This window comes from Erinaceus europaeus, chromosome 5 (genome assembly GCF_950295315.1).
Source record: "Erinaceus europaeus chromosome 5, mEriEur2.1, whole genome shotgun sequence".
Classification (NCBI taxonomy): domain Eukaryota; kingdom Metazoa; phylum Chordata; class Mammalia; order Eulipotyphla; family Erinaceidae; genus Erinaceus; species Erinaceus europaeus.
Window position 1 is genome coordinate 57,629,674 of NC_080166.1, and position 16,528 is coordinate 57,646,201.

The 16,528-nt window shown below is 41.9% G+C and overlaps 1 protein-coding gene across 6 annotated transcripts in view; it reads left to right on the forward strand.

The window, feature by feature from the left end:
* NAV3 (neuron navigator 3) overlaps window positions 1-16,528 on the forward strand; it is a 666,403-nt gene that overhangs the window by 566,675 nt on the left and 83,200 nt on the right. For all 6 annotated transcript variants that reach the window (XM_060191355.1, XM_060191352.1, XM_060191353.1 and 3 more), the window contains one exon: window positions 9,069-9,152. In XM_060191355.1, the coding sequence (XP_060047338.1) occupies window positions 9,069-9,152 (84 nt within the window). The remainder of the gene's footprint in view (window positions 1-9,068; window positions 9,153-16,528) is intronic.

Consider the following 16,528-nt stretch of genomic DNA (forward strand, 5'->3'; position numbering starts at 1 on the left):
TCTTTTTAAAATTTTATTTATTATTGGGTAGAGACAGAGAGAAATTGAAAGGGGGGGTAGAGAGGGAGAGAGACAGAGAGACACCCGCAGCCCTGCTTCACCATTTGTGAAGCTTTCCCCCTACATGTGGGGTCCAGGGGCTTGAACCCAGGTCCTTGTGTATTGTAGTGTGTGCGCTAAACCAAGTTCACCGCCATCTGCCCCCACCCTAGAAACTTTGATCTTAAGGAAGGTTTTAATTTACATCTGTTTGTTGGGAGGAGAAGTGAACTCTAGCTTAAGTAACGTGAGTGGTGACAAAGCAATTCTAGTTTACTGTAGAGAAAATAACTGTAGTTTGAATATCTGTCAGTACTAGAAAGGATAATAGCAAACAGGTCTGCAGGTGTCTTGTCTTTCTCTCCCAGTCTCTGCCTTCCCCTCCTCTCTCCATTTCTCTCTGTCCTATCCAACAGCGATGGCAACAATATCTACAACAAGGGCAACAAAAGGGAATACATACATACTTTCTTTAAAAAAAAAAAAGAATTGTTTTCAGACTCTTTTCCACGAACATTTTCTGAGTGGTTTACACTGTACCAGCAAAGAATTAGAACAGTACCGAGTTATTGGGAGTCGGGTGGTAGCGCAGCGGGTTAAGCGCAGGTGGCGCAAAGTGCGAGGACTGGCATAAGGATCCCAGTTCAAGCCCCCAGCTCCCTACCTGCAGGGGAGTCACCTCACAGGAAGTGAATCAGGTCTGCAGGTGTCTATCTTTCTTTCCCCCTCTCTGTCTTCCCTTCCTCTCTCCATTTCTCTCTGTCCTATCCAACCACGACATCAATACCGAGTAACAGAGGAGAAAGAACATATGGCCTGGAGCCTGGTGCTGAGGGACAGCTAGTGTCAGAAGCCACAGGGAGGAGTAAGGAAGCTCCCACCATTCTGCCATATGTCCTGCTACCTTCCCTCAATAGTAATCCACTCACGTCAGCAGCACAGTCTGCTGGCCTTCTTGCTGTCTGCCACCACTGAGGTTTTCTTTCTCCTTCAGAGACCTATATGAGTAAAGTAAGCAGGGATAGGGCCACAGCGTGCAACTTTTAATTGTTGTTTTTTTAGGAAGAGACAAAGAGAGAAAAGGAAAGAGACTACTGTGCCTTCAGTGTGGTGGGATTTGGTCTCCAATCTGATCACACACATAACCAAACAGCACAAGTGATATAGGTTTCGCCAGGTGCCGCAACGTGTGACTTGCACTGGACAAGACAATAAGCGAAAATCATTATAGGGAGCAGGGTCGAGGCACACCTGGTTAAGAGCACACAATACAGTACATAGGGCAGGGGAGATCGCATAATGGTTATGCAAACAGACTCTCATGCCTGAGGCCCTGAGATCCTAGCTTTATAATCCCCTGCACCACCATAAACCAGAGCTGAGCAGTGCTCTGGTACTAAAAAAAAAAAAAAAAAAAAAAAAAAATTACAGTACACAGGATCTGGGCTCAACCCCCTGGGCCCCACCTGCAGGGGAAGGCTTCACAAGTGGAGAAGCAGGGCTGCAGGTGTCTCTCTCTCTCTCTCCTTCTATATTTCCTTCTGCCCTCTCAATTTCTGTCTCTATCAAATAATATCTAAATAAAAGATTTCTTTAAAAAAATGACTAATTAAAAAAAAACCATTGTAGAGTATAGCTGGCATAGTACCCAAACATGTATTCAACGATGAAAAACATTTTTAAAACATTTCTTTATTGAGGGATTAATGAGTTACAGTCGATAGTGAAATACAATAGTTTGTACGTGTATAACATTTCCACACAACACTTCAACTCCCACTAGGGTCCTCTTCTGGCCGGAATGTTGCAGGACCTGAACCCTCCCAGCCCCAGAGTCTTTAACTTTGGTGCAAGATGCCAACTCCAGGCCGTGTTCTGCTTAGTGTTTTCCCTTCTGATCTTGTTTTTCAACTTCTGTCTATGAGTGAGATCATCCCACATTCATCCTTTTGCTTCTGACTCAGCTCACTTTAACATGATTTCTTCAAGCTGAAGAAATTTGAATTGATATCCTCCTTTCAACTTGTACTCCACAAATATATATTTTTATAAGGTATGGCTAGGGAAGTCTTCAAAAACAATTTCAGGTCATAAAGAACCCTCCAAGGAGTCGGGCGTTGGGGCAGCGGGTTAAGCGCATGTGGCGCAAAGCTCAAGGACTGGCGGAAGGATCCTGGTTTAAACCCCTAAATCCCCACCTGCAGGAGGGGAGTCGCTTCACAGGCGGTGAAACAGGTCTGCAGGTGTCTATCTTTCTCTCCCCCTCTCTGTCTTTCCCTCCTCTCTCCATTTCTCTCTGTTCTATCCAACAATGATGACATCAACAACAACAACAATAATAACTACTACAACAACAAAAAGCAACAAGGGCAACAAAAGGGAAAATAAATAAATATATACAAAAATAAATAAATAATCCTCCAGGCGAATATGGGAAACAGTTGTGTTAGATGAGGAGGTACTTGCACACCTGGCTGAGCTCACATGTTACCCTGTGGAAAACATTAACCCTAGTGGCAAACAAAACAAGAATAATATTATTTAAGCTATTTAGATATTTATATATTAGTGATTTAATAATGATTCACTAAATTATTAGATAATAGGGGTACAATTCCATACAGTCCCCACCACCAGAGTTCCCTGTCCCATCTTCCCTATTCTTTATCCCTCTGGGAGGATGGACTAAATTTTTTTATGGGGAGCAGAAGGGGAGAGTTCTGGCTTCTGTAATTGCTTCTCCGCTGGACATGGGTGTTGGCAGGTAGATCCACACCCCCAGCCTGTTTCTGTCTTTCCCTGTTAGGGCAGGTCTCAGGGGAGGGGAGGTTCCAGGACACATTGGTGAGGTCATCTGCTCAGGGAAGTCAGGATTGAATCATGGTAGCATCTGCAACTTGGTAGCTGAAAGATTGTTACATTTTAAAGCTGGACGTTCTTAGCAGTTACCATGGACTGCGAACTCAGACTGACAGGTTACACAGGCTCTTGTGCTAAATATGAATAGACATGGTCAGATCAATGGGGTTTATAATTGATGGTCTTGATATTCTTTTCTCATGTTTGGGAGCTACTTTCTGCCCTAATCCATCTTTCTAGCCCTATTCTCAGCTGTGACACCGTTTCTCAGACAATTATTTTAGTCCATCTGCATGTTAGCTATCAGGTTCAGCGAAAAACTACTAAAGCCATGGCCCCTTGGAATATACCTAAAATAGACTTCCTAGCTTCTTTCCACACAAAGATCCCTAGTCTCCTCTGCCCTATTCTTACCTCTAGCTTCCTGATTATTAAATGGTTTGTCCTGCTTTACTGCATGTCTGTTTAACACATAGTTGAGAGGCAACTGAAAATTTCATTGCTAGATTCATTCCCCTATAGTTTCCTTAATTGGTGTCTGGAGGGCATATTGCTTGCTATGCAAATACCAAGACGCAGTGGGCTCTCAGCTTGTCTGCAGCAAGGTCTATTCAATGACAGAGCTTAGCAATCCAACACCTAAGATGGATACAGATGTCTTAAATGGTTTTATTGTGTCACTGTCTCCTGTGTGGGCTTATAGATTCAAATCCTGGAATAACAAGCAGATGGCTGCTATATATTATGAAATTCGGGTTTCAAAATAGTGATTTTTAAGCTATTTCCATTTTTTAAAAAAATTTCTTTATTAGGGGATTAATGGTTTACAGTTGACAATAAAATACAATAGTTTGTACATGCATGACATTCCCACATAACAATGCACCCCCCACTAGGTCCTCCTCTGCCATCATGTTCCAGGACTTTTACTTTGGTACAATACATCAACACCAGTCCAAGTTCTGCTTAGAATTTTCCCTTCATGGTTCCCCACCTGCAGGGGGAAAGCTTCACAAGTGGTGAAGCAGTACTGCAGGTGTCTCTCTGTCTCCTCTCTCTATCTCCCTCTTCCTCTCAATTTCTGGCTGTTTCTATCAAATAAATAAAGATTTTTTAAAAAATTAAAAAAAAAAAGAATTTTCCCTTCTGATCTTGTTTTTCAACTTCTACCTATGAGGGAGATTATCCCACATTCATCCTTTTGTTTCTGATTTATCTCACTTAATGTGATACCTTCGAGCTCCACATTGACAAGACTATAAGATAAAAGGGGTACATTTCCACACAGTGCCCACCCCCCAGAGCTCCACATCCAATCCCCTCTCTTGATAGCTTCCCTATTCTTTATCCCTCTGGGAGTGTGGACCAAAATTCTTTATGGGGTGCAGAAGGGGGAAAGTCTGGCTTCTGTAACTGCTTCTTCACTGGCATGGGTGTTGGCAGGTGGATCCATACTCCCAGCCTGTCTTTCTCTTTCCCTAGTGGGGTGGGGCTCTGGGAAGGCCAGGCTACAACACTTGCTCTTCTTTACCATTCTAAGTATCCAAGTATTCCTTTTTTTTTAGCTTAAAATATGAGTGATTCTATTGGAACTCAGTGTTTCTTTCTTAATTTGGTAATTGACCTATCACTGCTTGGGCCTAGCATGCTACTATTTATAGAGAATCCACACGATGATATGTGATTAATTTTACTCTATTGTTTTTTTGCTCAGCTCTGGTTTATGGTAGTGCTTGGCATTTAACCAGGGAGCTCAGAATCTCAGGTATGAAAGCTGTTTTTCATAACTGTTAGGCTGTCTCCCTAGCCCCAGGCTCTTGTTTTTGAATTGGAAGTCTATCTGCTTCTATGCTATAATGCTACCCCTCCCTTGTTAAAAATGGGCCACTGTAAGTCCTGCCCTGCTTCTGGCTTGTAGGATAACAAGCTAGTTGCCCTCTGCCCTCTACCCTCTCACCTACACCTTCCTGCAGCCACGTCAGGTGGGGTGCATGTGTCTATTTATTTATTTTACATTATTTTTCTATACAAATCTCAGCACTTGAGGGCCAATAGTGGCACACCAGGTTGAGCACACTTATTACAATATACAAGGCCCCAGGTTTGAGCCCAGGTCTCCATCTGCAGGAGGAAAGCTTCAGAGTGGTAAAACAGGGCTGTCTCTCTTCCTCTCTGTCTCTCTCTCGGTTTCTGGCTGTCTCTATCCAGTAAATAAATAAAGATAATTAAAAATATGTATATTTGAAAAAGTCTCAGCCCTTAGGTAATTTAGAAATTACTAACATTTATTTTTTTAAATTAGTGACTTAATATTTATTAAAAAGATTGTAAGATAATACGGGTGCAATTCCATACAGTTTCCACCCCCAGAGTTCCCTGTCCCGTCCCCTCCATTTGAAGCTTCTCCATTTGAAGCTTCTTTTTATCCCTCTGAACCAAAATTCTTTATGGGGTGCAGAAGGCATTCAGTGATGTGTTTGAGAAATGTTTCTGTAAGCAGAAGCGTTTTTCATACACACCACTAAATGAATATGGAACAAAGCAAAAGCTTCCCCCTTTTTTCCCCCTACCTTTCAGCAAATAAATCTCTTAACCAGAACAGTCTCTCAGGTGTTATTTTGTTTATGTCCTGTCTTTGCTCTATTTAATACCTTTTATATGATCTGGTTGTTACTCTTGCTTTTTCTGCATCTCCTTTAAGAGAAAAGTGATTTGCACATTTTTAACCATGACAGACACAGAAGGAACAATTTATACCATGTTAGATAAATTTGAAATCTCATTTATAGTAGCTTCAGAATCATTTCAATTCACCTGCTGAATTTCAGATGTTCAGTGATACAGATCACCACATAAATTAACCTGTGTATAAGTTGGCAATATTTCCAAATAAAGAGATCTCTCTATAAGCCATTTTTTATTGGTGATTAACTTATAAACCAACAAGATGAGATCTGTTTTTGAATTTGGTTGACGGGCTCTCAGTGAATTCTGTGTGAACAAATAAAATGCAGACATATGTTCACACAACATTCAAAGTGACATCACATCTTATTTCTTATGAGGGAAATAATTCTTTCTTTGGGAGTTGGGTGGTGGCACAGCGGGTTAAGTGCATGTGGCATAAAACGCAAGGACTGGCCTAAGGATTCTGGGTTGAGTCCCTGGCTCCCCACCTGCAGGGGAGTCACTTCACAGACAGCGAAGTAGGTCTGCAGGTGTCTTTCTCTCCCCCTCTCTGTCTTCCCCTCCTCTCTCCATTTCTCTCTGTCCTATCCAACAACTACAACATCAATAACCACAACAATGTTAAACATGGGCAACAAAAGGGAAACTAAATAAATAAGTATAAAAAAATCTTTTTTTAAAAAAGGTGAATTTTTAAAAAATATATATATTAAAGACAGAGAGAGACCAGAATCAGATGGTGTTTCTGGGATTGAATTTAATGTCATTCCTACATCCTACTCTGATAGTTATATGTTCCCAAAGCTAGACATAATATATATTTTAAACAGCTTCCCATAATTAATATACAGCATTGTCTGTTTTATTACCCTGTCAAGCTTCTCCTGACACAAGTTAGGGAATATTCAGTTTCATTATCATATCAACAAAATTTTACTCAGGCTTAAAAATCATGCCACTGCAGTGAGTTAAGTGCATGTGGCAGGAAGCGCAAGGACCAGCCCAAGGATCCTGTTGGAGCTCCCAGCTCCCCACCTGCAGGGGAGTCGCTTCACAGGCAGTGAAGCAGGTCTGCAGGTGACTATCTTTCTCTCCCCCTCTCTGTCTTCCCCTCCTCTCTCTATTTCTCTCTGTCCTAACAACGACAACATCAATGGCAGCAACAATAATAACTAAAACAGCAATGAAAAACAAGGGCAACAGAAAGGGGAAAAATAAATAAGTAAATATGAAAAAAAAAATAGGCAAAGGTAAAGCATAGCGTTTAGGGTTGCAGGCTTACGTGATAAGGCTTAAAAGAGAAGCCAAAAATAATTACCAAAGATGTCACAATGGCGATTATCCTTGGGGAAGGATGTACAGGACAGTGGTGGAGACTTTTTAATTTTTTTTTCCCCTTGACTGATCTACTTTTGGTTTTGTTTCATCTTATGTGTGTATGGATTTTTTTGGCTGTTAAAATTAGTCTTGTATAAGAGAATGTGGGATATGAGCTGATGTTGATTGTGACCACATATGTATAAATGATAAGCTGGAGTCAGGAAAAGAATGATGACAGAGGATAACAGTATAAAGAGGCATACCTACTGATGAGCTGATGACTAGTGTAAGCCTTCGTTGTGATTGCTTTTCTCCGTTTTGCCGCATCCAAGAAAGAAAGGCAGCCCAGGGTAAATTTGGAACTAGAAGTAAAGGCCCTTTCATTGGGTATCTGAGTGCTGAAGGAATGGAGTTAGATCTTCTAGCTGTTCTGGAATCAATGTCTAGTGGCCTAAGTCTTCAGGGTGCTGTGATCCATTTTCTTATTTTATTTTTATTAGTGACTTAATAATGATCAACAAGACTGTAAGATAAAAGGGGTACAATTCCACACAGTTCCCACCACCAGAGTTCTGTGTCCCATCCCCTCCATTGGAAGCTTCCCTATTCTTTATCCCTCTGGGAGGATGGACCAAAATTCTTTATGGGGAGCAGAAGGTGAGAGTTCTGGCTTCTGTAATTGCTTCTCCGCTGGACATGGGTGTTGTCAGGTGGATCCACACCCCCAGCCTGTTTCTTGTCTTTCCCTAGTGGGCCAGGGCTCTGGGGAGGGGAGGTTCCAGGACACATTGGTGAGGTCCTCTGCCCAGGGAAGTCAGGATGGCTCCATGGTAGCATCTGCAACTTGGTGGCTGAAAGGTGGTGAGATAGAAAGTGCAAACTGTTTGATAAACAGGAACCTAAAGGTAAAAATGAGGCCAGGTGGTGATGCACCTGCTTAAGCACAAACACTACAGAGTACAAGAATCTGGGTTCAAGCCCCTGGTCCTCACCTGCAGGGGGAAAGCTTCAGGAGTGGTGAAGCAGGGCTGCAGGTGTCTCTGTCTCTCTCCCTCTCCATCTCTATCTCTTCCTCCCCTTTCAATATCTCTATATCTAATAATATATATATTAGTATTTTCAGTATGTAATGTTAGCGGCAAAACTGGAAAGAGAAGCAAGAACATAATTACTAGAAATGTCACAACAGTAGGGAGAGGAGACAGTGATGGGAATAGTGAGAATTGGTTTTTTGTTTGTTTGTTTTTGCCTTTAGGGTTATCTCTGGGGGGCCTCAGTGCCTGCACTATGAATCTACTGCTCCTGCAGGCCTTTTTTTTTTTTTTCCATTTTATTAGATAGGACAGAGAGAAGTTGGGAGAGAGGGGAGATAGAGAGAGGGAGAGAGAGTATTGTTAAATACTACTTAATCATCATCATTGTCTGAATTTTTAAATAAAGTCCTAATTCCATATCAATAATGTTAAACAGGATATAACTAAATCTTATTTCTAGCTGGCATATATACACTTCCTTAGCTAAAAGGAAGACCATAGAAATAAATGTCTTTTTTTGTTAAAGACTTTGGGAACTGAAAGTAACTCTTTGATTTTTTTTTTCCCTTTGTCAGTAGCAAAAAGGCAATATCAGGTTATAGCTGTCAGCTATAACAGTTGACAGTTTGAAGGAGAGACTCATTACAATAGAGGAGCTTACATTATCCTCAAAGGTCATCACACAGGTTTTAAAACGGGGAACATTTGTCCATTGACTGTTGCAGTGACCTCTTTGGGCTTTAAACCAAAATAAATAAATAAATACAAATAAATAAATCAACTCAGAACTTTGTTTAATATTTCGGGAGACAGCTCTCTCCATGATGTGCAAGTCCGAAGGTATTATTATTTTGCAAAATACCACATCCCTGGTTCAGAAGTTGAACTCACATTAAAATGTCAAGAGACTCAAACATTGATTTTTGGCTGACGCTTGAAAATGATAAAGAAGATCGTGTTCCTGGAGAGTCAGCACCGAGATGCTTTCTGAATGGTCAAAGTAGTTAAACTCTTAGGATCCCTGAGGTCAACCATTTCATAAGAGGAAGGGTTTTTTTTGTTGTTGTTGTTATTCCTCTGGGCAGTATACTGACATTTCAGATGTGCTCTTTTCCATTTTGTTCGCAGGCTCATCTTGTCGCAGCCTTTGAGAAGAGTCTAGGGAATATGACTGGCCGACTGCAGAGTCTAACCATGACAGCGGAACAGAAGGTATGCTTAGGGATTGCCCCCGGGCCTTGAAATAAGATGGCGGCGCAGTCAGTTTAGTTGGGCAATGCCAGAGATGCAATTCTTTAAACAACAGTGTTGCAGAGGATCCATTCTAGATTAAACAACAAGGGAATAACTTTTCAGATTTTCTTTTGGAGACCTGTAATTCTGATTCATCTATTCTATACTGGAAAGCACACAGAGAGATAAGGGGTCTTTCGAAAGCAGTCTATTTGACTCCTGACAGGAGCTATATTCAAGGAAGACTTGTGAGGCAGGAAAGAGAAACAGTTGTATGGAATGCTTGCCTAGCCCTCAGCACATTGAAGGAGGTGTAGGTGTTGTGATAACTTTCACACTGTGTCTCTATGTGTCGGGGGGGGGGGGGGGGAGAATGAGAATAAAGAATTAAGAGGATGGCCTAGAACAGTTGCCAGAACTCAGTAGCTGTTGCCCTAGGTTGCAACATCTCACGAGACAATGACAAGCATGCCAAATTACTTTATTAGGATGATTACCAGCGAGGACACAGTCTTTGGGGGCCAGATGGTGGTGCATCTGGTTGAGCGCACATGTTACAGTGCACAAGGACCTGGGTTTGAACCCCCGGTCCCCGCCTGCAGGGAGAAGGTTTTATGAGTGGTGAGGCAGGCTACAGGTGTTTCTCTGTCTCTCTCCTTCTCTATCTCCCCCTTCCCTCTTGATTTCTGGCTGTCTCTGTCTAGTAAATAAATAAAGATAATACCAAATAATGTAAAATGAAAATTCTCTTTAATAAGAAAAAAGCCACAGTTTTTTAGTTAAGTTATGTTTTATCAAAAGTTTTCAAATAAGCCAGAAGAATTTTGTGAAGTAAAAGAATACTAGTAAGAATGTGTAAAAGTACACACACACACACACACACACACACACACACACACACACATATATATGGAGAGAGAGTGAACACTAGCTAGAAGGAATCTGAGCACTTTCTATATTAAGACCAGTAATCTACCTCTCTGTTGGATGTCAGAAATAGATGAATCTTCTAGAATCCTAAGGAAATAATTGTTAGAAATTGCCTATGTAGGGAGTCAGGCGGTGGTGCAGTGGGTTAAGTGCACGTGGCACAAAGTGCAAGGACCTGCTTACGGATCCCGGTTCCAGCCCCCACCCACCCACCTGCAGGGGAGCCGCTTCACAGGTGGTGAAGCAGGTCTGCAGGTGTCTATATTTCTCTCCCCCTCTCTGTCTTCCCCTCCTCTCTCCAGTTCTCTCTGTCCTATCTAACAACAATGAAATCAATAACAACAATAACAACTACAACAACAATGAAAAACAACAAGGGCAACGAAAGGGAAAATAAATATTAAAAAATAAAAAGAAAGAAATTGCTTATGTATATTATGTGAGCAGGTGTCCATGGTTTTCCTCAAATCTTTATAGACATCTGTAATCTATAAAGTTTAGGATTTTGTTGTTTGTTTGTTTGTTTGCTTGTTTTCCCACCAGGATAATCACTGAGTCTTGGTGCCTGCTCTGGGAATTCACTGCTCCCGGCAGCCATTTTTTTCCATTTTATTGTATAGGACAGAGATATTGAGAGAGGAGGGGGAGATAGAGAGAGGAAGAGAAGGAGAGAGACACCTGCAGACCTGCTTCACTATGCGTAAAGCTCATGAAGCGCCCCCTTTGCAGTGGGGAACCTGGAGGTTGGAACCTGGATCCTTAAGAAGGTCCTTGCCCTTAGTACTGTGCACTTAACCCGGTGCGCCACCGCCTGGCCAAGTCTGGGATATCTTCACAATCAATCTCTTACGGATAGTTAAGAGACAAACCCGTCCCAAAATGGAAGATATTTATTTGCTTTCGAGCACATATAATTTCTCTGAATCTTTTGGACGTCCCAAAATGGAAGATATTTATTTGCTTTCAAGCACATATAATTTCTCTGAATCTTTTGGACGTATATGGATTACCACTTCATTTTGTAAGAGAAGAATTCAACAAACAGGACTGCAAAGCCTTTTAGGGTAGCTGAATGGGACAAATGAAAATGGTGGGGCCCAATAAGCTCGGATGTAACTCTTGGCATTGTCTGTTTAAGACGTCCACTTCATTACCCCAAGAATCATTTTTTAAAAATTTCTTTGTTGGGGGATTAATGTTTTACATTCAACAGTAAATACAATAGTTTGTACATGCATTACATTTCCCAGTTTTCCATATAACAATACAACCCCCACTAGGTCCTCTGTCATCCTTTGTGGACCTGTATTCTCTTCCCCCCACCCACTCCAGAGTCTTTTACTTTGGTGCAATGCGCCAATTCCAGTTCAGGTTCTACTTGTGTCTTCTCTTCTGATCTTGGTTTTCAAGAGAGTGAGATCATCCCATATTCATCCTTCTGTTTCTGACTTATTTCACATAACATGAATTTTTCAAGGTCCATCCAAGATCGGCTGAAAATGGTGAAGTCACCATTTTTTATAGCTGAGTAGTATTTCATTTTGTATATAGACCACAGCTTGCTCAGCCACTCATCTGTTGTTGGACACCTGAGTTGCTTGCTTCCAGGTTTTGGCTATTACAAATTGTGCTGCCAAGAACATATGTGTACACAGATAGATAGATCTTTCTGGATGGGTGTGTTGGGTTCCTTAGGATCTATCCCCAGGAGAGGAATTGCAGGATCATAGGGTAGGTCCATGTCTAGCCTTCTGAGAGTTCTCCAGACTTCTCTCCACAGAGGTTGGACCAATTGACATTACCGTCAGCAGTACAGGAGGATTCCTTTGAGCCCACAGCCTCTCCAACATTTTCTGCTGTTACCTATTCTGATGTGTGACATTCTCACAGGAGTGAAGTGGTATCTCATTGTTGTCTTTATTTGCATTTCCCTGACAGTTGAAGACTTGGCAGCTCCCTCATGTCTTTATTGATTTTCTGCCTGAATGATCTGTCAAGTTGAGAGAATGGGGTGTTGAAGTCCCTTACTATGACTATGTTGCTATTAATATATTGCTGTAGCTCTTTCATTAGATGTTTGATGTATTTAGATGGCTTCTCATTAGGTGTGAATAATTTTTTTTATTTTAAATATTTTTCCTTATTTATTATTGGATAGAGACAGAGAGAAATTGAGAGGGGAAGAGGAGTCAGAGAGCCTGGCCTTTCAAATCATTATTTATTTATTTATTATCAGAATACTGGTCTGGCCTATGGTGCTGTGGGGGGATTGAACCTAGGACTTTGGAGACTTAGCCATGAGAGTCTTTTTGCATAACCATCATGCTATCTCTCCAATCCCTCAAAGCATCATTTTTAAAGTGTAGATGCTAACACTCCTTAGCAGAATCACTGAAATTACTAAGTGAGATGTAGTTCCAGCAGTGCCTGCAGTGCCTAGTCAACAAATGCTATGTTTCTTTTTCTTTATAGTTTTTTCTTCTTCTTTTTTTTTTTCCCTTAAAAATATAAGATAGCCAGGAGCTGGGCGGTAGCACAGAGGGTTAGGTACACGTGGAGCGAAGCACAAGGACAGGCGTTATGATCCCAGTTTGAACCCCTGGCTCCCCACCTGCAGGGGAGTTGCTTCACAAGCGGTAAACCAGGTCTGCAGGTGTCTATCTTTCTCTCCCCCTCTCTGTCTTCTCCTCCTCTCTCCATTTCTCTCTGTCCTGTCCAACAACAACGACATCAATAACAACAATAATAATTACAACAACAATAAAAAAACAAGGGCAACAAAAAGGAAATAAATAAATATAAAAAAATTTAAAAAAATAAGATAGCCAAATCCATTACTGGCCATATGCCAGCCATATTGCAGAAGTCATAGTTAGTATTAAAGTCACAATTTTTTTTTTTTTCAAATTTTAACTTTTTTGTTTGTTTGGTTTTTTGCCACTAGGGTTCTCACTGAGCCTTGGTCAAGTCTCCATGAATGCACTGCTCTTGGCAGTCATTTTTCTGTTTTTTTTAAAATTTTTTTTTGCTTGTTTAATTATGACAGAGACAAAAATAGTGTGGAGAGGGAGGGGAAAGAAAGATGCTTGCAGCATTGCTTCACCCCTTGTAAAGATCCCCCTTCCCACACTGGTAGGAACCTCAAACTGGAAGCCAAGTCCTCATACCTGAGATCTTGTGACCTTTCCTGATTGCACCACCTCCTGCCGCCCCCCCCCACAATATCTTTACAAAATTAAAAGTAATGCTATTTTCCCCACTCTACGTTTTATCTTAAACTTTTATATGTACAAATTTATTTTCTCCTGGAAGACAGACACATCTGTTTATTTATCACGCCTAGGAATAATGCCTGAATAGTTTAAAATACATTTTCATATTTCAAGGGTGTCTACTTTGTACAAGTTACCCTAAGAGGAATTTGTCCAGTTCCTTCAGAGAGACCTTAGGATGGCTGAAACTGCCTTGGCCACTCTTAACTGAATATAAAATGTTAATTTTCTCATTGTAAACAGCACAAAGAGGACCAACAATGGTACTGTTGTGTTAATCTGACATTTAGAGTTGGCTTATTTGGCTTGCTTCCAAAGTGATTTTGAGAGGTTGATAAAAATTAGTTGCGGTAGCACAGTGGGCTAAGCGCAGGTGGTGCAAAGCGCAGGGACCAGCAGAAGGATCCCTGTTGGAGCCTCCGACTCCCCACCTGCAGGGGAGTCGCTTCACAGGTGGTGAAGCAGGTCTGCAGGTGTCTTGTCTTTCTCTCCCTCTCTCTATCTTCCCCTCCTCTTTCCATTTCTCTCTGTCCTATCTGACAACAATGACATCAATAACAACAACAATAACCACAACAATAAAAAAACAACAAGAATAACAAAAAGGGAATAAATAAATATTTTTAAAAAATTGGTTGCAAGATGATATGTCAGGAGCTGGTGAAATCTGCAGAAGAATGGACATAACGTGACATAACGTGACTCTTGGCCCCATATAATTACAGCCACAGAGCTCTGAGCGGCATTGAATGCACACAGGGAGATTTTTCTGGCCTGGCTGGCTTTCATTTTCTGATCTGGAGAGCATCATTTAGATGGGAGAGACAAACTTTTGGGCACTGAGTCCAAGGACAAATTTATTGTGAGGTTTCTTAAATTGAGGTCACAGAATAACAAAAGACAAAAATCGCTGTTCGAATAGACATTTCTCTAAAAGCCGAGGGCATAGCACTTAATCATATTTCAGAGAAGTCATTTCTTCAGAGGCTGAGATAAAAGACTTTATTGCTCTCCAGTGATCCAACAATCTTGGAAGGAAAAAAAAAAAGCTTTGCGAATTTAGAACAGACGTTTTTAGGCTTCGCTCCCAGAGTTCCAAAGTTCATCGATTCATTTAGCCGTTGATCAAAGTTAGATGGAGTTTCTACTTTATGTGAAAGACTATTCCAGCTCCTGGGAATTTGGCTGGGAACAAAGCACTGTGTGTGTGTGTGTGTGTGTGTGTGTGTGTGTGTGTGTGTGACTGTGTCTGTGTGGGGGGTGGCCTCTCCGGGCCCGCCCCCATGCCCCTGGCCAGCGTAGGGTCAGAGTGGGTAAGAGAGGGTCAGAGTGGCCCCTCTGGGAGTCCTGGGGTGGTTCCGCATGTTGAGGGCAAAGGGCTCAGAGAGACAAGCAGTCAGCTCTGGGAGAGCCTCAGTGGGGCAACTCGTTTATTGAGAGAGAAAGCATATGTCCATCACCCAGGGAGAAGGTCAAGGTCATCATTAACCCAAACACAGAGCAACACAATGCATAGCCACATGTTGACCTGCCAAGTATTTGATCACAAGTGAAGAATTACCACACAAGGTTTGATCACAATGCATAATTCCCCGAGGGGGTGTGTGTGTCAGTAAATTACAGGCACCTCAGGGTGTGGGGGAGGAGGAGGGGTAGTTGAGCAAGAACATAGGTGGTGGCTTTCAAGTTAGGCCATGTAATCCATGGCCTTTGTTTTAAGGGGAGAGAAGGGCCATGTGCAGAAAGGTATCCCCCATTCCGGAGAAGCCACCTGTCATTAGTTCATGAGGTCAGGGGGACCTACTATTGGTCTCTACCCGAAGGGAGAGTTGGGAGTCAACCCGCTTGGACCTCATGGAAACAATGGTCTGGACTTCCTGGGACAGTGGGGTGAGATCTATCCTCACCATGTGTGTATCCACATACTTTATATCTAAGTTTATGGCTAGTTACAGTAAAAAAAAAAAAAAGAAAGAAAGAAAGAAAGAAAGAAAAGTGAGTTTGTGATTTAGTTAGTGACCCATTGTAATCTAATCATCATTCAGTTATTTACAAGCACCACGGAAGAAGTCAAAGCATAGATGAAGAAAGCAAGTGGCGTAGCAGAATGCTAACCTTTAAAGAAGGGGAGTTCAAACGTATTCTTGGTGATACAGTTAATTATTGAGCCAACTAGACCTCAGGTCCATCTTGTGGTTTCTCCTAGTTTCAACTTGTGCTGTTTTGACCCTCACAAAGGAGTAAATAGCATAGAAATTACACAGACATCTTAATCTAATTTTTGTAGACCATAAGCCACTCTCTTGAAGAGTCTCCTTCCATTTTCACTGGCTTCCAGATGCCAAATCACACTGATTCTCTTGCAGAAAAGTCTTTCACTGGCTTTTTACTAAGCCTGGTAAGAAAAAGAAAAGACATCTATGATTTGGCCCAGGAAGCAGAGGATTTGAGGCATGATTAAAAATGTAACAGCAATTTCCTCTGCATTCTCACAGAGGACTGTTGCATCCTCACTCTGGTCTCCGGGTGTGATGCAAGGTGACACAATGTCTCCTTAAGACACTGGGAGCCTGAGAAGGGAGATGCGGGATGGTCAGTCAGAGAAAGCAAGGCCAGCAAGAAGAAAAATTCTGGAGGGCGGGAGTAGATAGCTTAGTAGTAGTCATGCAAAGAGACTCTCATGCCTGAGGCTCCAAAGCCCCAGGTTCAATCCCCTCTGCACCAAATACAGCAAGCCAGTACTCTGCAATAAAAGAGGAAGGAAGGAAGGAAGGAAGGAAGGAAGGAAGGAAGGAAGGAAGGAAGGCAGGAAGGAAGGAAGGAAGGAAGGAAGGAAGGAAGGAAGGGAGGAAGGAACCAAGGAAGGAAGGAAGGAAAAAAGAGAGAGAGAGAGAGAGAGAGAGGAAAGTTCTAGGAGACATTCAAGGGCAAAAAAGGAATATGCAGTTGGGGTGGAGGAGAGAGGTTGACATATAAAATAAAAGCTTGAAATATGCCTAAGAATTGTTCTTTTTGGTGCCGGGTCATGGCACACCTGGTTAAGTGAACATGTTACAATGAGCAAGGACCCAGGTTTGAGCCTCCGGTCCCCACCTGCAGAGGGAAAGCTTTGCCAGCGGTGAAGTGGGGCTGCAGGTGTCTCCCTGTCTCTCT